Source organism: Thunnus maccoyii, chromosome 18, assembly GCF_910596095.1.
Source record: "Thunnus maccoyii chromosome 18, fThuMac1.1, whole genome shotgun sequence".
Taxonomy (NCBI): Eukaryota; Metazoa; Chordata; class Actinopteri; order Scombriformes; family Scombridae; genus Thunnus; species Thunnus maccoyii.
In genome coordinates, this window is record NC_056550.1 from 27257353 (window position 1) to 27283784 (window position 26432).

At 39.2% G+C, this 26432-nt stretch overlaps 3 protein-coding genes and 1 long non-coding RNA gene across 4 annotated transcripts; 1 reads left to right on the forward strand and 3 right to left on the reverse strand.

The window, feature by feature from the left end:
* Positions 1-1098: 1098 nt before the first annotated feature.
* On the forward strand, positions 1099-5281 carry LOC121884563. Its single transcript, XR_006092363.1, has 2 exons — positions 1099-2692; positions 4743-5281. It is a non-coding gene; the product is annotated as an uncharacterized LOC121884563 (long non-coding RNA).
* A 91-nt stretch (positions 5282-5372) lies between these two features.
* On the reverse strand, positions 5373-18670 carry LOC121884457 (transmembrane protease serine 9-like). The gene is made up of 11 exons (XM_042393291.1): positions 17401-18670; positions 14292-14434; positions 13998-14199; positions 12795-12957; positions 11061-11329; positions 9716-9861; positions 9392-9623; positions 8802-8970; positions 8444-8697; positions 8212-8309; positions 5373-6936 (listed from the first exon to the last, which is right to left on the reverse strand). Exons 1-11 carry the CDS (start codon positions 17693-17695, stop codon positions 6685-6687), a joined length of 2223 nt encoding a protein of 740 aa, XP_042249225.1. The 5' UTR covers positions 17696-18670; the 3' UTR covers positions 5373-6684.
* Positions 18671-19428: 758 nt separating this feature from the next.
* Positions 19429-25375, reverse strand: LOC121883970 (serine protease 27-like). Its single transcript, XM_042392423.1, has 6 exons — positions 25369-25375; positions 25008-25015; positions 24643-24878; positions 23340-23578; positions 20234-20376; positions 19429-20141 (listed from the first exon to the last, which is right to left on the reverse strand). Exons 1-6 carry the CDS (start codon positions 25373-25375, stop codon positions 19845-19847), a joined length of 930 nt encoding a protein of 309 aa, XP_042248357.1. The 3' UTR covers positions 19429-19844.
* Positions 25328-26135, reverse strand: LOC121884549 (serine protease 27-like). The gene is made up of 2 exons (XM_042393429.1): positions 25984-26135; positions 25328-25891 (listed from the first exon to the last, which is right to left on the reverse strand). The coding sequence occupies exons 1-2, from the start codon at positions 26026-26028 to the stop codon at positions 25628-25630; spliced, it is 309 nt and encodes a 102-aa protein (XP_042249363.1). The 5' UTR covers positions 26029-26135; the 3' UTR covers positions 25328-25627.
* Between the last annotated feature and the right edge of the window lie 297 nt (positions 26136-26432).

Below are 26432 nucleotides of genomic sequence, written 5' to 3' on the forward strand. Positions count from 1 at the left end.
GCATCACATCATTAAGACTCATGGCACGACTGAGGGGAGATGTCCTAAGGTCACTGCTGAGGGAAGTGTGGGGGTTTTCTCAAGGAAGGCAGGAGGAAGGTGGGGGGGCTGTTGTCCTTTGCTACTCTGAGCCTGGGGAGTTTGGAGGGTGTGAAGGGGAAGGCGTTGTACACAGCTGCAGTGAGGGTCAGGAATTTTAGAGCTTTGCAGGATGTCAGGGAGCATCAGTGGCAGGATGCTCTGAGAGGCAAAATATGGCAAAGTTTAGGTGGAGGGTGCTTTACAAGCTCCTGATAACAAAAAGATCAGGGAATAGAAAAACAGATAAAAATGTGGGGAATGGCTGCTCTTTCTGTAATTCACCTGAGACTGTTGGACATGTGTTCACTGGTGGGATGTTGGTCTATTTTAGGCTTTTGACCATTGGGTAGGAGCTGTATGTGGTGTTGTAAGTGCTTCTGTTTTTATTAAAGGACATCAAAAGTGTCTCTCTCTCGCTCATTCACTCACTCACACACACTCTCTCACTCATTCACTCTCACTCACTTACTCACTTGCTCACTCACACACACACACTCTCTCTCACTTACTCACTCGCTTACTCACACACACACACTCTCTCTCTCACTTACTCACTCGCTCACTCACTCACTCACACACACACTCTCTCTCTCACTTACTCACTCGCTCACTCACACACTCTCTCTCTCTTCCTCTGTATATGTGTATGAGACCTGCTAGAAGCCACTTTGTTATTAAAAGTGTTTTGTGGAGCCATGTATGGACCCATGACGTGTTAAAAAAACACATCAGTAGCAAGAGCGAGTACTGTAGTTTTCCTGGTATGTAGCCTGTTGAAGTAGTTGGTGCCCCACCAATTTTTTACATATAAAAATGCCACTGCATACCATCACCAGTTTTTTGTTTTTGTTTTTCTTTTTTGGTTTTTTCTGTTTTCCAAGAAGACATGAATGCTTTTAGTCCAGTTTAGAACATGGGGTAGTGGTGCACTTCAGCCCCTTGTGGCCGAAATGAGTATTACAACAACAAACACAAACGTTATCCTAATTAATAAATGAATAAAGAAATACCTGCCGAAGCTTTTTTTTTTTACTTGTTTTCACAGATTAAAAAAAGTAACTTGATCGTGACAAAACTTTTTTTTTCACCTGTTTAACATGTTCTTAAGTCATAAACACAGAAGAGAAAACAATTTAGATCAGACTTAGAAAATGGATCACCAGATTTTTTTTTTCTCACTTGCATTGTGTTGAATGCTATATAAAAAAAGCTGTTCCTTCTGCTCTTGCCCCTTCACCTCTATGGAGCTATTTCCCTATATTTATTCAAGAGTGTGGTATATCAATTTGAGAGCATTTTGTAATTTGTCTCTCAAAACCCTGCCCTCGCACTCAGATAGCCTCTGCTTGTGCTTAGATTTGCTCTGTTTCTGCTCAAATTGTGTGCTTGCACTCAAATATAATGTTGCTTGCACAGATTTCTTGCGCTCCAGCTTCAGCTCTTCTCCTCGCACTCAGGCTGCTTCTGCGCACTCGTGAAACTTCTGCTCTCGGATTTCTCCTCTGCTCTTGGATTTTTTGTGCATCAGCTAGTTTTGTTCAATTTCTTCAAGAAGATCCCTGATTAACTTTCACACTGCTTCGTAGATATAGATTTAATTGGCTTGCAAGCTGCTTTGCGTATTTTCCTCACTAACATCGGCATTAGCAGCAGTCCGGATGGAGGAGCTGCTAACCAGCCAATTTTTCACATAAAAAACTGTTCAAGCGACTATCTCACCTTCTCGCACGGGCATAACCATAGAAACGTTTATGATGAAGGTGACATCGTTTTCTCCTCCAGCACACCAACAGGCGGGCACTGTGCCATGCGGCTACTATACTATTGTATGCAGCTACTGTAGTAAAAATCATGGGTGTTGGTGTATAAATGAACCGTCCTTTTATTCCAAAAGTCATAAATAATGCAAGGGAAGTACACTTTGTAAAGCCCTGGAGGGCGGGAGTGGATGAACCCAGTTAAAGAGTACCCGCTCATACGGGGCGCCCTAAGAAGAAAAGCGAACAAGCTCGCAAGGAGGCAGGGATCATTTCATTGGTCAACACTAAACCTGCCCTTCTATTGGTTGGGGGATTTTGACAGGGTTGTTGCACAAAAAATCCAAGAGCAGAGGAGAAATCTGAGAATTTCACGAACACCTCCTCATCTTTGGACCAAATTAAGTTTACAAGCTGCTTTATGTCATAAAAAAGAAAAGCAGCCGCTCCAGCAGAATGAAAACCTAAGCAAATATGATGAGAATGTGATTCTGGTGTGTGTGCTTTCAGTCGTCAAATATATTTCTTCTTGATAGAGATGTCTTTGATTAAATATTTCCCACTGTTAGGCAGCTCATCTGTCACTGTATATGAACAACATTATTATTTTTTCTTTTTTTGTGGGAAAAACATAACTGGGGAGGCCTGGAAAGTCCCTGGAATTCCCTGCTCACATTCTGAGTTTAAGTGGAAGTCATGAAACAATACAAGAAGAGCAACGAAAGTTAAAGAAGACACATGCACAGTTACAGCATTTCCTCCCAAAGCCTGAAGCTGTTTATACAGGCCCCTTCTAAGCAAACATTCATCTACAATCTGCCTGCACTCAGGGACCAACACAATATGGGAGAGAGGTATGTGAAACACACTTTTTTCACTAAAAAGTCTGAGTCTTTACAGAAATTTAAAAAATATATACAGTACTGTGCAAAAGTTTTAGGCACCCTAGATGTTTAGATTCTTATCCATTATGCAATACCATCAGGGAGGTGTCTGATTGGTCCCAAATTTGTTCATGACATGACAATGACCCCAAGCATACAGCTAGAGTCATAAGGAACTATTTTCAGCAACAAGAAGAATGATGAGTCCTGCACAGATGGTATGGTTTGGACCCCACAGAGACCTGATCTCAACATCATGGAGTCAATCTGGGATTTCATGAAGAAGCACCTGAGATGGCCTAAATAATAAATCCACAGAAGAACATTCTTTCTCCAGGATGGTTACAACAACCTACCTGCAAGTTACCATGAAAAACTGTTAAAGTGTACCGAGGAGAACTGCTGCCGTTTTAAAGGCAAAGCTGCTCACAGCAAATATTCATGTCATTTAGGTTTCTGCTGTTTACTCAACTTTGTAAGAAGTTAATTGTTAAATTAAAACAATGTATAGCAATATTTTTGTGAGTATTCTCACTTTACTTTTAGTGCCTAAAACCTTTACACAGTACTGTGTATACTGTGATAGACAGAGTGGTCTTAACCCCTCTTTTTATTAGTAGATCATGTTGAGAAGTTCTCTCTCTAGGTCTCTGCCACCTAAATGATTGCCATGTTGAATTGTGTTTAAGCTTAGCGAGGAGCTGCAGCAGAACAGGGATTTCCTCTGAACATAAGCTATTAATTAAAGTGTGACTACACAGTTATATACACCAATGTAATGTAGCCACCATAACAAAAAACAAATTTGCTCAGTTTATCGATATAACAAGTAAACTTTAATGTTATAATGAGAAAAGTTATCTCAAATAACAAGAAAAACAAGTCATCATAACAGGATGCTCTTAAAAATAGGATGTGCATGAACATTTGAATGACTTGTTCAAGTCTTACTTATTCTGCTCTTACTAAGCAAACAGGATGTGGTTGTTATTGGTAGGCAGACACTCTGTGTCTCTATCGGAGACATTTCTCCCAATAAAAGCAACTAATATTATGAAAAGACTTCCATAAAAAACTTTCATTACAACGAGAAAAGTATTTCTTAATGTGAAGACATATTTTACTAAGGGTGGCAGTTCCATAATTATAAATTACATTTTAATTAAGGTCACGGGTGGAAAACTGTGAAGCAGTCCTTTTTACAATACAGAGTCATCATTCTATAAATACTGTAACCACAGGAGAATTAAGAATATTTTTTTATACTGACATGAGATACATGATTATAAAGTAAAAAAATTCCTGAACAGGTCACCAATCTTTTGGGCCCAGTAAACACAACACCTGAATTTTAATCTGTATCTTGAAATAACAAGACCAAGACTCTACAGACATGCTATCAGCTCTGTGACACTACACTTAAATCTGGTGTTACATGATAACACTGTCATGCTAACATGCTCACCGTGACAATGTTAATAAGCTTATGTTTAGCTTTCATAAACCAAGGTATTGGGAAAATTAGAAATCTGACCTGATGGCGGTGCTAGAGGAAAAGTCAGGAGATCAGGCATCTTTATGATTCATCGTCTGGACACCATGAAATTTTGTAGCAATCCATTCATTACTTGTTGAGACATTTCACTAAAAACCAAAAATGTCAACCTCATGGTGATGCCAGAGGAAAAGCACTTTGTGTTTGGTGCTAATTAGCAAATACTACCATGCAAACACACTAAACTACCTGTTAAATATCAGCATGTTAGCATTGATATTGTGAGCATGTTAGTATGCTGACGTTATCTCTCTGAGAACTTTCCTCTGCTTGTTCCAGTTTTTGTGCTAAGCTAGGCTAAACAGATCGTCAAGAAGAATAGCACCTCAAATGAACCTTAAATATCAGTCTTTGAATCATGTTAATTGTCTTCTTTCATTCCTGTATTTTTATTTGCAGTGATGATAAGTTTCTTTGCATGGAATCCTTCTGAAGTCGTTACACTTATAAATCTCTTTCCTACAGTAATACTGAGACCAACATGGCCCAGTGGATTGATAACCTTACTGTGCCTGAGGAGGTAGGTCGACTGGGCCTCTCAGCACCAGTTGATGGTAGAAAGTATGAGAGCAGAGATTTGGAGAGAGCTAGTCACTATCCCATTGGTCACCCTGAGTCTGACAAAGTCGTCATTTAAGTGTCGGTCAACATGGGGAAAGTGATCGCCATCAATTATCAGGGCCACCCACGTCAGAAGAACTGGCACAACCCCAGATACGGCGAGGTGTACGTCACTTCCTGTGTATCTCCAAGTTGTGGAATGGTGCCGAGTGGTTTGGAGGAGGATTGTGTCTGGGATCCCAAGTGAATCGAAATTATTGGTACCATCCACCTCCCACTGCCCTTTACCACCCAATGAGCCCTACGAGCTGTTACCAAACCAATTTTTTTTTTTTTTTGTTCAAATATATGTATATGTATTTGTAAAACAAGGAAATTACATTTGCATTTTGTCACTCTGTCATTGTAACCTGGAAAATAAATTTGTCATCTTAAATCTTAAATGGCTGTGCGATGGATATATATATTTTTTTTGAGATATTCACCTCTGAAACATCCTCTGCCATCCAAATACAATGTAGGTGAAAATATTTGTTTGTGGTGCATGGAGCATTAAAAACACATTTGGAAATACATAAAAGCAACGTGCCTTTACAGAAACAGTTACTCTAAATAATCCACCTCATTGTGAGTTTTCACAATTAGTGCCTACTATTAATCTTGAGGTAACACAGATAAAAAACATCTTGGAATAATATAAAAAAAGAGCACCATAAACGCTTGATTATCTAAAGATAAATTCATTTAAGTAACAGTATTTATCCCTGGTAGGGAAATTAAAATGACATAGCCATAAGAATTTAACAGCAGGGTCTTGTGTCACATTATGTGGCTATTATACCAAAAGGTCGACATAACATATCCACTACTGTTGCTGTAGGAAAGCTGAAGTTGGCTGGGCAAAGTCACCTCCTGGAGCAAAAAATTAAAAATAGTGGTGGAAATTTAAGATGAATTCAAACAGAGCAAGTTGTCTTTCAGAGATTTATTACAATATCCAGAATACAGAAAGCAGAGATCATAAAGTCTTAAAATAAGCTTTTGACTATAAGGCAGTATAACATAAGACCAAACTATAACATAAAGGTATACGTATTCATTACAGTTATCAAGTGTTGTGCTAAACTATGTCTATGTCCCCGTTTTTTTTAGTTTTTTTTTTACTATGTCTAAACTTATTGATAGATGGATTCAAATTGTCTATTCCATATTGCTGTAATTATTTCCTCTAATATGCTGTCTGGAGAATGCCACTTTTCTAGCCCCTAGAAGATTTTTAGGCAATTCTCCTTCACATTCCCTGGCAAATTATATAACTTTTAAAAATGTTTATATGTGAAAATAAAGAAATGAAAGGAAATGAAACAAACATGAATGTGGTATAAACATGAAAGTTACCAACAATGAACAGATAAAATTGCTATATATATGCACCATGTACCTTTTTTTTTACTATTTAACTAACAAGCATTAAATGTGTATCCAAAGCCTGATATATCTTATTCCCGTGCTGTAGATCTCCGTTGTTGTCCAAAAACTATTAAAAATATGTGCAACTTAAATAATTCTTCATTTTACACCCATATTATACCCTTCATTTAGACTGAAAGTAGTTAGCATCCAGAATCTCTTAAAAAAAAAAGAAAAAAAAGGTGATAACCATAACCAAATTATAGAAGTGTGTCCAACCTGAACAACACAAGTCATGTTTTATTGTTGGAATAGAGTAGAGAAGTGAACTGGTGGTGTTGTTTTAATGCAGCTTTAAGCCTATATTGTCTCTCATGTTTACATTCATTTGTACCCTTCACATCATGTAAACCTATTTAGAGGTAAAGGTAGGTTCCTATAAGGTGAGGTGGAGGAACACAGAGAAGACAAGAAGATGGAAGAAGAGAGTAGGTGAGCCCGCGCTGGAGGCTGGAGATAAGAACTCTCCCACAGTCTGAGCCAGGAAGCTCTGATAGCGGCTCAGTTTGGTGAAGACCATCACCGGATCTGCTTGCGTTTGACTGGCGGTGTTTTTGTTGACTGACAACACGGCTGCCTGGTACCAAGAGTTGTCTACTTGACACATCAACGGACCCCCAGAATCACCCTGAACAACCAGAAAAGACAAGACAAGTTCAAGTCCAACACGTAGCTTCAAAAATAACTGGAGTGGACATTCAGTCACAGCATTTCATGAAACTGCAAAAAAATAATATTTGCCTCTGTTTTTCTTGCTGCAAATCTGTCTTGGTGAAATCAGCAAACATAAGATCAGTATCACAATATAATTTTTAAAGTTAATTTATGCTGTTGTTTACAGGACAGAGCTAGGCTAGCTGTTCCCCCTGTTTCCAGTGTTTGTGCTAAGCTAGGCTAACCGTATGCTGCATGCAGCTTCATATTTACTGTACAGACATCAGAGTAATGTTGATCTCATTAAAATCTCAGCAAGAAAGTGAGGCATTTTTCCAGAAATGTCAAACTGTTTCCTTCAAAATATTTTTTAGGTGTTAAGTTATTTCTGCACTGCTTGTGACAACAGTGATATGAATGATATGAATATTTTTCAAATATAAATGAAAAATTCATATATTAAAAAAAAGGAAATTCAGATAAGCCATTTCATTTCCATTTTGAACACTGCATAAGCTTCCCTCTAGTGCCACCTTTAGACCAAAATTTAAACTATTAAGAACTGAAACAATTAGTCAATTAATCAATCAGGTGATCAATGAATCTCTCTGAGTCATTTTTCAGAAAAAATGCCCAAAATTCCAGCTTCTTAAATGAAACTTGAAAAAGTTTGAGACTTAAGCTCTACTATTGAACTGTGTAACGTTACTGTGAACGAGGAGACATCATGTCTGTTTCGCTCCCCTCTGGTTATTTTCGTGGGAAATACAGAGTGAAACAGACACACTGACATAACATCAAACACTGTGTTGAGGCAGGTGACAGTGATGCGTTCACTGACCACTCCGTCGGCTTGGCCCTTCTGATATTGGTCCCCCCATGGGCCAATCTTCTGTTTATGGAAGGTTTGGCTGCAGAGGGAGCCGAATCTGAGTACCACTGCTTACTGGATGCTGCCCCTAAGCTGGCCGCCCGCCCGCCCTCTGACACATTTTTATAAGGAATAGCATCACAGCTGCGCATTAACGGAGTAGATGGATAAAAAAAACTGAGACTGGGTTCTTCACTCCAGTTCTGCTGTGTTTCTCGTCTGTTCTTAGGCATCACAGAGATGAATCTATCCTACTAAGAGGAGATAGATGCTCTTTCGTAGGAGATGCAGGACTCGATCTGATTCATCAAATACCTTCATGAAATAGAGAGACATACTGTACCAACAAATGGTATATATTGATCTGTCATTATTCACCTGCTCCAGTGTAAAAGATCCAGTACAAATGTTGTCACTGGTTGCTGCGGTCCCACAGTTTACCATGGAGGTCTGGAACTCCTGCAGAGCTTGTTCATCTAGAGTTGGGGAAAAATAAGAAAATTGGAAAATGATGACGCGAAACAACCAGATTTACCAGCGTGCAATGTCTGAAGTGTTTTACATGATAAAGAGAGCTAACATTGTGTCTGTCTATATGTGAAGGACTCACCCCCTCCACGCCCAGAGTTCCAGCCAGCAGCCCAGCATTTAGAGCCCACAGTGAAGGTCTTTCCATTGTCCAGACAGATGGGCTGGATGTACTTGGACAGGGTGGGCCGGGCTGCCAGATGCAGCACTGCCACATTAGACCCGGTCAGGGTGCTTAGGGTGATTTTTTCCACTTTCAGTTTCACCTCAAAGGAGTTGACTCCATTCTGTTTCAAACGACCCAAGACCACAGTCCATTCAGATGCTGTAGGTGAACTGTGGGAGGTAAAATCAACTCAATTAGGACTGAGAAGAACTTTAAAACCAACAATGTGTTAGTCCGTCTGTCAATATTTTCTAACTTGATATATAAGGCTCACCTTGAGAAGCAGTTGGCGTTGCTCAGCACTGAGTCCACAGCCACTAGAGTCCCACCACACACATGCTTTCCATTCTTCTGAAGGCTCGCCATCCACGGCCACATGCCAGCACTCGCCACCGAGCTTCCTCCCGAAATACGTGAATTCATTGGGGCGCTACCGCAGACAGCTGGAGAGAAAAGCAAAAGGCAGACAATGAAAGATTTTTTTAAAACGATCACAGAAAATATATCCATCATTATAAAAATGAAACATCCTTCAAGCCCACAGACCTTTATTTTAAATTCTAGCATCTAAACATTTCCAAAGATACCAAACATGTCAGGCTGACTTTTGGGAAAATTTGTACAAAATGATGCACAAACATCTGGGATATTTCTGTTCTGTTAGAATAGTGCCACCATAAAAAGCATGGAGCCTTTGTTTTGAGTATTTCCCTCAGTGTAAAGATCATTTATCCTCAATGAAGAGGCAGAATAGATCTGAAACTGTCACGCAATGTGGAAAAATGTCTGATCTCAAAGCTTTCAAATTTAAGGTTAAAAATCTGTCAGATCCGTTCACAAAGCCTGGACGTGACAATTACTCACGCTTGGTGGCAGAACAGGTGACACTGAGGTCACTGTCAGTCCCAGTGGACTTGAAGGTGACGAAGCCTGGCTGGCTGCCGGTAACTTGACTTTTGATCCAGGACTCATACTTGGACACTCTGCTGTAGACTCCTGGGAATTTAGGCAGTGCACAACCTTTTCCAAAGCTCACGACTCCAGCCTGGACCCAGACATTTCCTGTCTTTGACACCATTGGACCGCCAAAGTCCCCCTTTGAGGAGAAAAACATTCAGGAGTGGGTCAGGAGAAAGAGACATTGTAGGAGGGGAAATCTGAGGGAAGCACAGGTGGTAAAATGATCACCTGACAGAAGTCCTTCCCTCCAGCACGTAATCCGGCGCAGATCATGTTGTCTGTGATTTTGCCTGCTCCATAATCACAGTTACACTGTTTGTTCCCCACAACAGGCACCTCCACCTCCATTAGTTTTTGTGGGGAAGGAAGAGGTTCTAAAGAGACACAAAATCAGTTAAACAAACAGCACATATGGTGGAGTAAGGACTCATATCACATCTTTTATCCACTAGTTTTCAGCAGAAACAAGTAGTGAACTCAACACTGACATATCATCAGCTTTTAAGTTAATATGTTTGCTTATTTCCACATCCAGCAGTTATGGAGCAACGTTATCATTCATTTGGAGTTGTGTTTCTGTCCACCTGGTGAGGTAAGTCCAATTTTCCACTATGTTCACCAGCTAGTCTACAGCTAACTGTGTCTGTTTGCCATTTGGTGCTGAGCAGGTAGTGTACAGTGGCTTTTTGGAGCTTTTTCTCTGAAAACAGCTGCCTACTGCAGCCGAAATGACGCTATGACAGCACTAAGAATGAACCAAAATAGTAAACTTGTAGCCAGATAGCTAAACAATGAGCTGAAACCAAAGCTCCATAAAGCTGAGAGGAGCCAGTCGTAGTCCAGTATGCAACTTACAAAAGTGTGATGTGGAAACTTGAAGCCTCCAGTGCACATACAGTAAGCATGTACCTTACAGTGAAGTAGGAGACATCTTGTGTCCAGCAGGAAAACTTTTGAAAAGAAAATAATTGCATATTCATAGATTCTATGTTTTACGGTGAGGGAGAAGATGATGTCATTTCAAGACTGTCTACCAAGGTAAATGATCGTTTCATGGAAAAATCATGTCAAATACATATTATTCAAAGCTGATTATTGTTATATCTTCTAAAACATGTCTGGAAGGGATCTTTGAAGTTACTGATATCAGTCAACCTGTCTGTCTGTCTCATCATAATCATAATGTTTTTGGTGACCTCTGACCTTTACTCTTGTGCCACAAATTTAAAATTTTATTTCAAAATCTAGTAAAGTCTAGTCGGCAGTGTACAATGAAATTTACTGAGCACATTAATGCTCCTCTGATACATGAACCCTTTTGATTTTAATGATCTTTCATCTGACGTCATCATCAGAACTTTAATATTATAATACTTTTGTAATGTGGGGTGTGATAGTATTGTCATATGCAGATTGTGATAAAAATATTAATACAAACTGCAAGTTACAGGAAGGTTTTGCCGCTCACTGAGATACATTTATGAATCTGAGAAAATGCCGCTCTTGCCACCATTGTAGTGGTGCTATCTGTGAAAATAAATGAATAAATAAATAAAGTTGCTATATGACCCACTTCCAGATCCAATCTCGCCCCAGCCAGTGATCCAGGTGTTAACGCCATTGTTGAAAGTGCTGTCTGAGGCTGCCAGGCACACTGGCAGAATGTAGTCATTGAAAGTAACCGGTGAGGAGAGCTTCAGGAGGGTGATGTCGTTGTCCTTAGACTCAGAGTTGTACTTGGGATGTTTGATGATCTTAGTGACCTCTCGAGACTCCTCATTGGAGTTGGTCCCCTCTTGATTCTGGCGACCGAGGACCACAGTCAAACCCGTTGTGCTGGTGCTGAAGATCAAATAAGAAATAAAACAGTGCAAAGACATGAGAAGCAGAACTGCAGTCGAGACCACTTCAGTCAAGCAGATACAAATCCATTTAAGACCATGTCGCAACAAGGAGATAAAATTCCCACAAGTTAGAAATTTATATCCTCAAATTAAAATAAATCTCAATTGTCCTACCCTCAAATTACACAAAATGAATAATTTGTACATGTGGCCCATGTTCTTTGCACCAGTTGCCAGAAGACAAGCTGATTTTCCAAAAGACATCTGCAGTATCAGTGAAGTTTTTTTTTGTTTGTTTGTTTTTTTTTACAGCAAAATAATCTTATCGCAGTACACTTTGTTATGGAGCCCCTAAAGTCCCAAAAGGTGGTATTCTTTATCTTGTGCACACAAGAAAATAATTTTTTCCAACATGATATTAATCTTTGCACACAAGATGAAAAAATTCCACCTTTTGGGACTTTAGGGGCTCCGTTAAAAACATAGCAAATTGACTATTCAAATAAAGCAATGAACGCCGCCATGTTTCTAACATACTTGAGAAATCAACAAATTATTAAAAGCTATATATTCAACTTACCTCCATGGTCTTCAAAGCATAGGCATATTATGTCTTTACTGTACGGATATTAACCTGTTCCCACAAGATAATCATTTTGTACTCACAAGATAATATATTGTGTGCACAAGATAAAAAAATTATCACCTTTTGGGACTTTAGGGGTTCTGTAGTATGTCTACGACAAATAATAGAACATTGTGTTTAACAGCCAAAGCATGAGGTTTATCCCTGAATCTCAGTCCAAGATTGTACTAAAATTGTAAATGTAAATAAATGTAAATTGTATTAAACTGTTTTAACACCACAGGTAGAGGGAACAAAGACAAATGGAATTAAGATGATATTGCTATTAATTTGAGGGCAGTATTTAATCATTAATGGACACAACTTGTTAGTTGTAGGGGACAAATAAACAAATAAGTTAAGGTGCATATTATTTAAAATACATAATTTAGCAGAAAAATGTGTCTATTTTCAGTTAAGTAAGGTATTGAACTCTGTATTTTAAATTAGTTTTTTTCCAAGAAACAAAAATTTAACCAAACCAAACCCTAAAATGCAGCTCAAACTCTTGGTAGAGTGCCCTTTTTGTCATTTAGAGCAGTCAGTCCTATCCTTTTTGGCTGGTGACCCCTCAAAATGAAGCGTTGTCTGCTTGCAACCCTTAATTCAACCAAAGATGAAGAAAATGACGAAGTAAAACTCCTCAGAATTTCACAAGAAAAAGCTAGAAAAAAGGTATCTAAATTTGAGCAGCAGAACATAATTTTTCTTCTTTCCTGAACTGTTAATCAGGACGGGAAAGAGAGACCCTTCAAGACCCCTTAGATTCATCCTGCGACCCCTTGGAGGGGTCTCAACCATGGCATGTTTCCATCACAGCTCTAGTCTAACTACTCACCTTGAGAAGCAGTTAGCAGCCGTCAGCACCCATTCTTTGTTAATGAGGGATCCTCCACAGATGTGTTTCTTAGTTTTTTGCACACTGGCCTGCCAGGGCCAGTTACCTGCAGGGGCCGCCTGTCCTCCAACAATCCTGGTGTTGAGCGCAGGCCGACCACACACTACAGAGACAGACGATAAAAACACAGAGTGAGCAATGCTCGGCCCTCCCTGAATTACCACTGTGGTTTCTGTTTGCTTTATTATAACCTTCAACTGTGGGTTAAAGATTATGATCCTGGGAGTCTGCTGGGAGGCTCTCAAGATAACAAGAGGTGAAACTATAATCTCATTTCAATATTAATCTCGGTGTTTCTTTACTTCTACTTATTCTCCTAAAGGACAGGTTCACAAATTTTCAAGTGTGTCTTAAACCAACAGTCAGGAGCCCAAATGAACAGTGAAACCTGTTTTTCTTGCTGTAATTATTCCTCCTGTTCATACTGACAATTAGAAGATCCCTTCATAATGCTCTTACAATGGAAGTGATGGAGGATAAAATCCACAGTCCTCCTTCTGTGCAAAAATGTATTTAAAAGTTTATCTGAAGCTTTAAGCTTCAGCGTCCAAATGAGTCAAATCAAGTAGACATCTTTCAACGTTACAGTCTTTTTAGTGCCAAAGTCCCTCTTTTTGTTACTATACTTCCACCGCAGCACAACAGGGAAACACAGTCCGAGGAAACACAAAGAGGGAATTTAATGCTAAAAGGCAAAAGGCAGACAATGATAGATTATTTAAGAAAGACTGCAGAAGATGATCCATCATTTTAAACATTAAACATCCTTCAAATTCACAGAACTTTATTTTTAATTCTAGTAGAGATCCAAAAAAGGATACCAAACATGTCAAGCTGACTTTTGGGAAAATTTGTACAAAATGATGCACAAACATCTGGAATATTTCTGTTCTATTAGAATAGTGCAGCCATAAAAAGCATGGAGCCTTTGGTTTGAATATTTCTCTCAGTGTAAAGATCATTTATCCTCAATGAAGAGGCGGAACAAGCTGATACAGAATAGATCTGAAACTGTCACGCAGTGTGGAAAAATGTGTAATCTCAAAGCTTTCAAATTTCAGGTTAAAAATCTGTTAGATACTTCGCAAAGCATGGTCATCATGACAGAAAAACACATGACTGTAGTTAACAGACATGAATTACCCTTAGAGAGGTCAGTGGATGTGAATTTGATGAAGCCTGGCTGGCTGCCGGTAACTTGACTTTTGATCCAGGACTCATACTTGGACACTCTGGCAGAGACTCCTGGAAGTTTAGGATTTGGACAATCTTTTCCAAAGTTCATGACTCCAGCCTGGACCCAGCGACTTTCTGTCTTTAACACCATCGGACCCCCAATGTCCCCCTTTGAAGAGAGAAAAATTCAGGAGTGAGTCAGGAGAAAGAATCTTTGCAGGAGGGGAAATCTGATGGAAGCACAGGTGGTAAAATGATCACCTCACAGAAGCCCTTCTTTTCAGCACTTAACCCGGCGCAGATCATGTTGTCTGTGATGTCTGTGCCTGTAACTTCCTTTTTACACTGTTCGTTCCCCACAACAGGCACCTTCAGCTCCATTAGTGTTGTTTGGGGCTGAGGTTCTAAAGACACACAAAATCAGTTTAATAAATAACACAAATGGTGAAATAAGGACCAGCAGTTATGGAGCAACATTATCATTCATTTGGAGTCGTGTTTCTGTCCACCTGGTGAATATAAGTCCAATATTCACTCTCTTTTAGCTCTGTTTTTGCTCTCTACCAACTCCTGAGAGAAATATCTTGCTCTTTAGCTGCTAAATGCTCCACTATGTTCACCAGCTAGTCTACAGCTAACTGTGTCTGTTTGCTGTTTGGTGCTGAGCAGGTAGTGTACAGTGGCTTTTTACAGCTTTTTCTCTGAAAACAATTCTTTGCTGCAGCCCAAAACGATGCTATGAGAGCGCTGAGAGTGAACCAAAACAGTAAAGTTGCAGCCGGACAGATAATCAATGAGCTGAAACTCACTATAAAGCTCCATAAAGCTGAGGGGAGCCAGTTGTTGTCCAGTTGCAACTTACACAAGTGTGATGTGGAAACTTGAAGCCTCCAGTGCACAAACAGTATGAATGTACCTTACAGTGAAGTAGGAGACATCTTGTGTCCAGGAGAAAAACTTTTGAAAAGAAAAGTATTTGCATAGTGATAGATTCTGTATTTTACAGTGAGGGAGGAGGAGATGTCATTTCAAGACGTTCTCACAAGGTAAATATACTTTTTGTGGGAAAACCATGTTAAACACATATTATTCAAAGCTGATTATTGTTATATCTTCTAAAACATGTCTGGAAGGGATCTTTAAGGTTACTGATGTCAGTCCACCTGTCTGTCTGTCTCATCATAATGTTTCTGGTGACCTTCGACCTTTCCTCTTGTGCCACAATCACGCCAAAATTTCAAATTTTATTTCAGAACCTAGTAAACTTTAGCCAGCTGTTTACAATGAAATTTACTGAGCACATCAGTGGAGGCTGGTCCATAGAGGCAGAGGAGGTTGCTCCTCCTCTATTTTTTGAGAGGCAAGAGGGAGATCAAAATATAAAAAAGAATATTTGGTTGAAATAAACCATTAACAAATCTCAGTATTATTCATAAAATATTTTTTCTCTCTTCTTTGGAAAAAATCCATTATTGAAATTCTGATTAAAATGCTTCAACAGTGAAACCTGCAGGGCAGGAGGAGAAAGAGCAGTGTGTGTGAAGTGGTGGTGGGGAGCAGAGGAGGACGGGCTCCTGCTATCCTCTGCAGGGCGGGATCTCCTACATCAATTTAATGTACTTCACTTTTTTTCATGCTAATCTATGATTGGCCAAGACACATAAAATGACGCTCCAAGGCAGGACGTCCTCCCTAACCAATCAACAACCAGGATGCAATATTGACATCGTGATGGTCCAATGATAGTTTCCAGATTTCATCTTCACTTCTCTACCACTGTAACCAGTGCCGCCTCTGACTGTAATGTACGTGAATGTGACAAACTGGTAAGAGAAGGAGACGGGTAAGATATAGATAAATTACACTTCACTTCTTAATGGAGCAGTAGATAGCTGCTTCCGTTAGCTGCCAGGGAGGCTGGAGAGAGAAGCAACCAGAGAAACAACCAGGGGAGTTAGCTTGTTTTTCATTGTTGCTAATGATATCAGACTGGTTAACCAGCAGCTACAAAGTTCTGTTAACTAACAAACAAGATGACAAACAGCTACAAATGGATGTTATTGCATGAATACTTCATCTCCATGAAAGAAAGAAGAAGACGTCAGATAATGTGAGTCAGATACAGCTTCTCTCTCTCTGTCTCTTTGGTTGCTAATTTCATCTCTGATGGTTAAATGTCTCTCTGTGTAGCTGTTGTGTGAATTTATCTCCTTAAGAAGAATGCAGCAGAGATATATATACAATGTGCAGTAGGTAGTTTGCTTGTTGAAGTTACAGTGAGCTGTCTGGACTCACTCATTCATGTGGAATTGATCCCGGTTTTAATTGAGTGGTTGTTCAGTCACCTGTTGATGTTGTGTGATTAGTGAATGAGTGTGCAGGAGGTCTGGCTGCTTGTTGTGACAGTTTCTTCAATTGGTTTTTAAGCTGAGTCTATATTGAGTAATAAGCTTAAAGTAACTAGAATAATAAGTGTTAACATGTCAGCTTTGTAGACTATATTTTGTATGTGGTGCACATAGATGAAAGTGTGTAAGTCATGTATTTGATACATGCATTAATACTTTCTGACGTGAACCTACAAATTTAGATCTGTGAATGTTTTTAGTGTTCAGTCTTTCTTGTATTCAGCACTGATCTGTTCCTGTATCACATTATAAACTTTGTGGTACTTTATATATTTCTGTGTACTAAGAAAATACATAGGAAACATGTAAATCATGTGATATCTTGTCTGTTTTTGATGAAAACATCAATCTGTTGTCACAACAGAACAATACTATACATTTGAATTTCACTTTGTTGGTAAAATCACACATCTGAACCAGTCCACGGCTAAAATGAGCTCTTCTTTGTTTAGAAACAATATGTATATGCTAAATGTATTTAAATAAGCAGCCTTTACACCACTCTGGGGTTTTTGTCTTTAAAAGCAAGTTGTTTTATTGGCATATAAAATTGCCCCCCACCCCTCCGATTTCATTGTTGGGACAATGATATAGTTTGATGCGGTTTGTTGTAAGATTCCATGTTGGTTTTCCTCCTGTCCTCCCCAATTTTTTGAGTCACCAGCTGCCACTGAAGCACATTAATGCTCCTCTGATACATGAACCCTTTTGATTTTAATGATCTTTCATCTGACGTCATCATCAGAACTTTAATACTATAATACTTTTGTAAAGTGGGGTGTGATAGTATTGTCATATGCAGATTGTGATAAAAATATTAATACAAACTGCAAGTTACAGGTAGTTTTTCTCGCTCATTGAGATGCTTTATGAATCTGAGAAAATGCCGCTCTTGCCACCATTGTAGTGGTGCTATCTGTGAAAATAAATCAATAAATAAATAAAGTTGCTATATGACTTACTCTTGCTCCAGCCGGTGATCCAGGTGTTCAAGCCGTTGCTGAAAGTGCTGTCTGAGGCTGCCAGGCACACTGGCTGAATGTACTCATTGAAAGTAACTGTTGATTTGAGCTCCAGGAGGGCGATGTCGTTGTCCTTAGACGCAGAGTTGTACTTGGAATGTTTGATGATATTAGAGACCTCTCTAGACACCTTATTGGTGTCAGTACTCCCTTGAGTCTGGAGACCGAGGACCACAGTCAAACCCGTTGTGCTGGTGCTGAGGATCAAAAGAGAAATAAAAAAGTGCAAAGACATGAGAAGCAGAACTGCAGTCGAGACCACTTCAGTCAAGCAGATGCAAATCCATTTAAGACCATGTCGCAACAAGGAGATATAATTCCCACAAGTTAGAAATTTATATTCTCAAATTAAAATCAATCTCAATTTACTGAGTCCTACCCTCAAATTACACAAAATGAATAATTTGTACATGTGGCCCATGTTCTTTGCACCAGTTGCCAGAAGACAAGCTGATTTTCCAAAAGACATCTGCAGTATCATCAAAGTTTTTGTTTTGTTTTGGGTTTTTTTACAGCAAAATAATCTTTTATCGCAGTATAAACTGTATGTCTGAGAGAAATAACACAACATTGTGTTTAACAGCCAAAACATGAGGTTTATCCCTGAATCTCAGTCCAAGATTGTACTAAAAATTGTAAATTTTATTAAACTGTTTTAACACCACAGGTAGAGGGAATATAGACAAATGGAATTAAGATGATATTGCTATTAATTTGAGGGCAGTATTTAATCATTAATGGACACAACTTGTTAGTTGTAGAGGACAAATAAACAAATAAGTTAAGGTGCATATTATTTAAAATACATGATTTAGCAGAAAAATGTGTCTATTTTCAGTTAAGTAAGGTATTGAACTCTGTATTATAAATTAGTTTTTTTCCAAGAAACAAAAATTTAACCAAACCAAACCCTAAAATGCAGCTCAAACTCTTGGTAGAGTGCCCCTTTTGTCATTTAGAGCAGTCAGTCCTATCCTTTTTGGCTGGTGACCCCTCAAAATGAAGCGTTGTCTGCTTGCAACCCTTAATTCAACCAAAGATGAAGAAACTTATGAAGTAAAACTCCTCAGAATTTCACAAGAAAAAGCTAGAAAAAAGGTATCTAAATTTGAGCAGCAGAACATAATTTTTCTTCTTTCCTGAACTGTTAATCAGGACGGGAAAGAGAGACCCTTCAAGACCCCTTAGATTCATCCTGCGACCCCTTGGAGGGGTCTCAACCATGGCATGTTGTTTTCCATCACAGCTCTAGTCTAACTGCTCACCCAGCACATTTAGCAGACGTCAGCACCCATTTCTTGTTAATGAGGGATCCTCCGCAGGTGTGGACGTTATTCTTTTGCACACTGGCCTGCCAGGGCCAGTTACCTGCAGGGGCCGCCTGTCCTCCAACAATCCTGGTGTTGCGATCAGCCTTACCGCACTCTACAGAGAGACGGAAGATAAAAACACAGAGTGAGCAATGCTCGGCCCTCCCTGAATTACCACTGTGGTTTCTGTTTGCTTTATTATAACCTTCAACTGTGGGTTAAAGATTATGATCCTGGGAGTCTGCTGGGAGGCTCTCAAGATAACAAGAGGTGAAACTATAATCTCATTTCAATATTAATCTCGGTGTTTCTTTACTTCTACTTATTCTCCTAAAGGACAGGTTCACAAATTTTCAAGTGTGTCTTAAACCAACAGTCAGGAGCCCAAATGAACAGTGAAACCTGTTTTTCTTGCTGTAATTATTCCTCCTGTTCATACTGACAATTAGAAGATCCCTTCATAATGCTCTTACAATGGAAGTGATGGAGGACAAAATCCACAGTCCTCCTTCTGTGCAAAAATGTATTTAAAAGTTTATCTGAAGCTAATATGAAGCTTCAGCGTCCAAATGAGTCAAATCAAGTAGATATCTTTCAACGTTACAGTCTTTTTAGTACCAAAGTCCCTCTTTTTGTTACTATACTTCCACCGCAGCACAACAGGGAAACACAGTCCGAGGAAACACAAAGAGGGAATTTAATGCTAAAAGGCAAAAGGCAGACAATGATAGATTATTTAAGAAAGACTGCAGAAGATGATCCATCATTTTAAACATTAAACATCCTTCAAATCCACAGAACTTTATTTTTAATTCTAGCAGAGATCCAAAAAAGGATACCAAACATGTCAAGCTGACTTGGGGAAAATTTGTACAAAAGGATGCACAAACATCTGGAATATTTCTGTTCTGTTAGAATAGTGCAGCCATAAAAAGCATGGAGCCTTTGGTTTGAATATTTCTCTCAGTGTAAAGATCATTTATCCTCAATGAAGAGGCGGAACAAGCTGATACAGAATAGATCTGAAACTGTCACGCAGTGTGGAAAAATGTGTAATCTCAAAGCTTTCAAATTTCAGGTTAAAAATCTGTTAGATACTTCGCAAAGCATGGTCATCATGACAGAAAAACACATGACTGTAGTTAACAGACATGAATTACCCTTAGAGAGGTCAGTGGACGTGAATTTGATGAAGCCTGGCTGGCTGCCGGTAATGTGACTTTTGATCCAGGACTCATACTTGGACACTCTGGCAGAGACTCCTGGAAGTTTAGAAGTTGAACAATCTTTTCTAAAGGTCATGACTCCAGCCTGGACCCAGTGACTTTCTGGACTTCCTGTCTTTAACACCATCGGACCCCCAAAGTCCCCCTTTGAAGAGAGAAAAATTCAGGAGTGGGTCAGGAGAAAGAATCTTTGCAGGAGGGGAAATCTGATGGAAGCACAGGTGGTAAAATGATCACCTCACAGAAGCCCTTCTTTTCACCCTTTAACCCGGCGCAGATCATGTTGTCTGTGATGTCTGTGGGTGTAAGTTCCTTTTTACACTGTTCGTTCCCCACAACAGGCACCTTCAGCTCCATTAGTTTTTTTGAGGCTTCAGAGCCTAAAGAGACACAAAATCAGTTTAATAAATAACACAAATGGTGAAATAAGGACCAGCAGTTATGGAGCAACATTATCATTCATTTGGAGTCGTGTTTCTGTCCACCTGGTGAATGTAAGTCCAATATTCACTCTCTTTTAGCTCTGTTTTTGCTCTCTACCAACTCCTGAGAGAAATATCTGGCTCTTTAGCTGCTAAATGCTCCACTATGTTCACCAGCTAGTCTACAGCTAACTGTGTCTGTTTGCTGTTTGGTGCTGAGCAGGTAGTGTACAGTGGCTTTTTACAGCTTTTTCTCTGAAAACAGCTGCCTGCTGCAGCCCAAAACGATGCTATGAGAGCGCTGAGAGTGAACCAAAACAGTAAAGTTGCAGCCGGACAGATAATCAATGAGCTGAAACTCACTATAAAGCTCCATAAAGCCGAGGGGAGCCAGTTGTTGTCCAGTTGCAACTTACACAAGTGTGATGTGGAAACTTAAAGCCTCCAGTGCACAAACAGTATGAATGTACCTTACAGTGAAGTAGGAGACATCTTGTGTCCAAGAGAAAAACTTTTGAAAAGAAAAGTATTTGCATAGTGATAGATTCTGTATTTTACAGTGAGGGAGGAGGAGATGTCATTTCAAGACGTTCTCACAAGGTAAATATACTTTTTGTGGGAAAACCATGTTAAACACATATTATTCAAAGCTGATTATTGTTATATCTTCTAAAACATGTCTGGAAGGGATCTTTAAGGTTACTGATGTCAGTCCACCTGTCTGTCTGTCTCATCATAATGTTTCTGGTGACCTTCGACCTTTCCTCTTGTGCCACAATCACGCCAAAATTTCAAATTTTATTTCAGAACCTAGTAAACTTTAGCCAGCTGTTTACAATGAAATTTACTGAGCACATCAGTGGAGGCTGGTCCATAGAGGCAGAGGAGGTTGCTCCTCTATTTTTTGAGAGGCAAGAGGGAGATCAAAATATAAAAAAGAATATTTGGTTGAAATAAACCATTAACAAATCTCAGTATTATTCATAAAATATTTTTTCTCTCTTCTTTGGAAAAAATCCATTATTGAAATTCTGATTAAAATGCTTCAACAGTGAAACCTGCAGGGCAGGAGGAGAAAGAGCAGTGTGTGTGAAGTGGTGGTGGGGAGCAGAGGAGGACGGGCTTCTGCTATCCTCTGCAGGGCGGGATCTCCTACATCAATTTAATGTACTTCACTTTTTTTCATGCTAATCTATGATTGGCCAAGACACATAAAATGACGCTCCAAGGCAGGACGTCCTCCCTAACCAATCAACAACCAGGATGCAATATTGACATCATGATGGTCCAATGATAGTTTCCAGATTTCATCTTCACTTCTCTACCACTGTAACCAGTGCCGCCTCTGACTGTAATGTACGTGAATGTGACAAACTGGTAAGAGAAGGAGACGGGTAAGATATAGATAAATTACACTTCACTTCTTAATGGAGCAGTAGATAGCTGCTTCCGTTAGCTGCCAGGGAGGCTGGAGAGAGAAGCAACCAGAGAAACAACCAGGGGAGTTAGCTTGTTTGTCATTGCTGCTAATGATATCAGACTGGTTAACCAGCAGCTACAAAGTTCTGTTAACTAACAAACAAGATGACAAACAGCTACAAATGGATGTTATGGCATGAATACTTCATCTCCATGAAAGAAAGAAGAAGACGTCAGATAACGTGAGTCAGATACAGCTTCTTTCTCTCTGTCTCTTTGGTTGCTAATTTCATCTCTGATGGTTAAATGTCTCTCTGTGTAGCTGTTGTGTGAATTTATCTCCTTAAGAAGAATGCAGCAGAGATATATATATAATGTGCAGTAGGTAGTTTGCTTGTTGAAGTTACAGTGAGCTGTCTGGACTCACTCATTCATGTGGAATTGATCCCGGTTTTAATTGAGTGGTTGTTCAGTCACCTGTTGATGTTGTGTGATTAGTGAATGAGTGTGCAGGAGGTCTGGCTGCTTGTTGTGACAGTTTCTTCAATTGGTTTTTAAGCTGAGTCTATATTGAGTAATAAGCTTAAAGTAACTAGAATAATAAGTGTTAACATGTCAGCTTTGTAGACTATATTTTGTATGTGGTGCACATAGATGAAAGTGTGTAAGTCATGTATTTGATACATGCATTAATACTTTCTGACGTGAACCTACAAATTTAGATCTGTGAATGTTTTTAGTGTTCAGTCTTTCTTGTATTCAGCACTGATCTGTTCCTGTATCACATTATAAACTTTGTGGTACTTTATATATTTCTGTGTACTAAGAAAATACATAGGAAACATGTAAATCATGTGATATCTTGTCTGTTTTTGATGAAAACATCAATCTGTTGTCACAATAGAACAATACTATAAATTTGAATTTCACTTTGTTGGTAAAATCACACATCTGAACCAGTCCACGGCTAAAATGAGCTCTTCTTTGTTTAGAAACAATATGTATATGCTAAATGTATTTAAATAAGCAGCCTTTACACCACTCTGGGGTTTTTGTTTTTAAAAGCAAGTTGTTTTATTGGCATATAAAATTGCCCCCCACCCCTCCGATTTCATTGTTGGGACAATGATATAGTTTGATGCGGTTCGTTGTAAGATTCCATGTTGGTTTTCCTCCTGTCCTCCCCAATTTTTTGAGTCACCAGCCGCCACTGAAGCACATTAATGCTCCTCTGATACATGAACCCTTTTGATTTTAATGATCTTTCATCTGATGTCATCATCAGAACTTTAATACTATAATACTTTTGTAAAGTGGGGTGTGATAGTATTGTCATATGCAGATTGTGATAAAAATATTAATACAAACTGCAAGTTACAGGTAGTTTTTCTCGCTCATTGAGATGCTTTATGAATCTGAGAAAATGCCGCTCTTGCCACCATTGTAGTGGTGCTATCTGTGAAAATAAATCAATCAATAAATAAAGTTGCTATATGACTTACTCTTGCTCCAGCCGGTGATCCAGGTGTTCACACCGTTGCTGAAAGTGCTGTCTGAGGCTGCCAGGCACACTGGCTTAATGTAGTCATTGAGAGTAACTGGTGAGGAGAGCTCCAGGAGGGCGATGTCGTTGTCCTTATTTCCATGTGGGATGATCTTAGAGACCGTTGGAGACTCCTTATTGGAGTTGGAGTCTAGAGTCTGGTGACCGAGGACCACAGTCAAACCCGTTGTGCTGGTGCTGAAGATCAAATAAGAAATAAAACAGTGCAAAGACATGAGAAGCAGAACTGCAGTCGAGACCACTTCAGTCAAGCAGATGCAAATCCATTTAAGACCATGTCGCAACAAGGAGATATAATTCCCACAAGTTAGAAATTTATATTCTCAAATTAAAATCAATCTCAATTTACTGAGTCCTACCCTCAAATTACACAAAATGAATAATTTGTACATGTGGCCCATGTTCTTTGCACCAGTTGCCAGAAGACAAGCTGATTTTCCAAAAGACATCTGCAGTATCATCAAAGTTTTTGTTTTGTTTTGTTTTTTTTTACAGCAAAATAATCTTTTATCGCAGTATATACTGTATGTCAGAGAAAAATAACACAACATTGTGTTTAACAGCCAAAACATGAGGTTTATCCCTGAATCTCAGTCCAAGATTGTACTAAAAATTGTAAATTTTATTAAACTGTTTTAACACCACAGGTAGAGGGAATATAGACAAATGGAATTAAGATGATATTGCTATTAATTTGAGGGCAGTATTTAATCATCAATGGACACAACTTGTTAGTTGTAGAGGACAAATAAATAAATAAGTTAAGGTGCATATTATTTAAAATACATGATTTAGCAGAAAAATGTGTCTATTTTCAGTTAAGTAAGGTATTGAACTCTGTATTTTAAATTAGTTTTTTTCCAAGAAACAAAAATTTAACCAAACCAAACCCTAAAATGCAGCTCAAACTCTTGGTAGAGTGCCCCTTTTGTCATTTAGAGCAGTCAGTCTTATCCTTTTTGGCTGGTGACCCCTCAAAATGAAGCATTGTCTGCTTGCAACCCTTAATTCAACCAAAGATGAAGAAACTTATGAAGTAAAACTCCTCAGAATTTCACAAGAAAAAGCTAGAAAAAAGGTATCTAAATTTGAGCAGCAGAACATAATTTTTCTTCTTTCCTGAACTGTTAATCAGGACGGGAAAGAGAGACCCTTCAAGACCCCTTAGATTCATCCTGCGACCCCTTGGAGGGGTCTCAACCATGGCATGTTTCCATCACAGCTCTAGTCTAACTGCTCACCCAACACATTTAGCAGACGTCAGCACCCATTTCTTGTTAATGAGGGATCCTCCGCAGGTGTGGACGTTATTCTTTTGCACACTGGCCTGCCAGGGCCAGTTACCTGCAGGGGCCGCCTGTCCTCCAACAATCCTGGTGTTGAGCTTAGGCTTACCACACTCTACAGAGACAGACGATAAAAACACAGAGTGAGCAATGCTCGGCCCTCCCTGAATTACCACTGTGGTTTCTGTTTGCTATATTATAACCTTCAACTGTGAGTTAAAGATTATGATCCTGGGAGTCTGCTAGGAGGCTCTCAAGATAACAAGAGGTGAAACTATAATCTCATTTCAATATTAATCTCGGTGTTTCTTTACTTCTACTTGTTCTCCTAAAGGACAGGTTCACAAATTTTCAAGTGTTTTTCAAAATTTCAAAAGTTTATCTGAAGCTAATATGAAGCTTCAGCGTCCAAATGAGTCAAATCAAGTAGATATCTTTCAACGTTACAGTCTTTTTAGTACCAAAGTCCCTCTTTTTGTTACTATACTTCCACCGCAGCACAACAGGGAAACACTGGTGGAGGAAACACAAAGAGGGAATTTAATGCTAAAAGGCAAAGGCAGACAATGATAGATTATTTAAGAAAGACTGCAGAAGATGATCCATCATTTTAAACATTAAACATCCTTCAAATCCACAGAACTTTATTTTTAATTCTAGCAGAGATCCAAAAAAGGATACCAAACATGTCAAGCTGACTTGGGGAAAATTTGTACAAAATGATGCACAAACATCTGGAATATTTCTGTTCTGTTAGAATAGTGCAGCCATAAAAAGCATGGAGCCTTTGGTTTGAATATTTCTCTCAGTGTAAAGATCATTTATCCTCAATGAAGAGGTGGAACAAGCTGATACAGAATAGATCTGAAACTGTCACGCAGTGTGGAAAAATGTCTAATCTCAAAGCTTTCAAAGTTCAGCTTAAAAATCAGTTAGATATTTAGCAAAGCATGGTCATCATGACAGAAAAACACATGACTGTAGTTAACAGACATGAATTACCCTTAGAGAGGTCCACGTACGGGTTGGTGACAAAGCCTGGCTGGTCACTGGTGATTTGGGTTTTGATCCAGGACTCATACATGGACACTCCGGCAGAGACTCCTGGAGAGTAAGAAGTTGAACAAACTTTTCCAAAGGTCATGACTCCAGCCTGGACCCAGACACCTCCTGTCTTTAACACCATCGGACCCCCAATGTCCCCCTTTGAGGAGAGAAAAATTCAGGAGTGGGTCAGGAGAAAGGATCTTTGCAGGAGGGGAAATCTGATGGAAGCACAGGTGGTAAAATAATCACCTTACAGAAGCCCTTCTTATCAGCATTTAACCCGGCGCAGATCATGTTGTCTTTGATTTCTGTTTTTTCTGTGCCTGTAAATGTGTCTTCACACTTTTTGTTCTCCACAACAGGCACCTTCAGCTCCTTTAGTTTTTTTGAGGAAAGAGGTTCTAAAGAGACACAAAATCAGTTTAATAAACAACACAAATGGTGAAATAAGGACCAGCAGTTACAGAGCAACATCATTTGGAGTCGTGTTTCTCTCCACCTAGTGAATGTAAGTCCAATATTCACTCTCTTTTAGCTCTGTTTTTGCTCTCTACCAACTCCTGAGAGAAATATCTGGCTCTTTAGCTGCTAAATGTTCTACTATGTTCACCAGCTAGTCTACAGCTAACTGTGTCTGTTTGCTGTTTGGTGCTGAGCAGGTAGTGTACAGTGGCTTTTTACAGCTTTTTCTCTGAAAA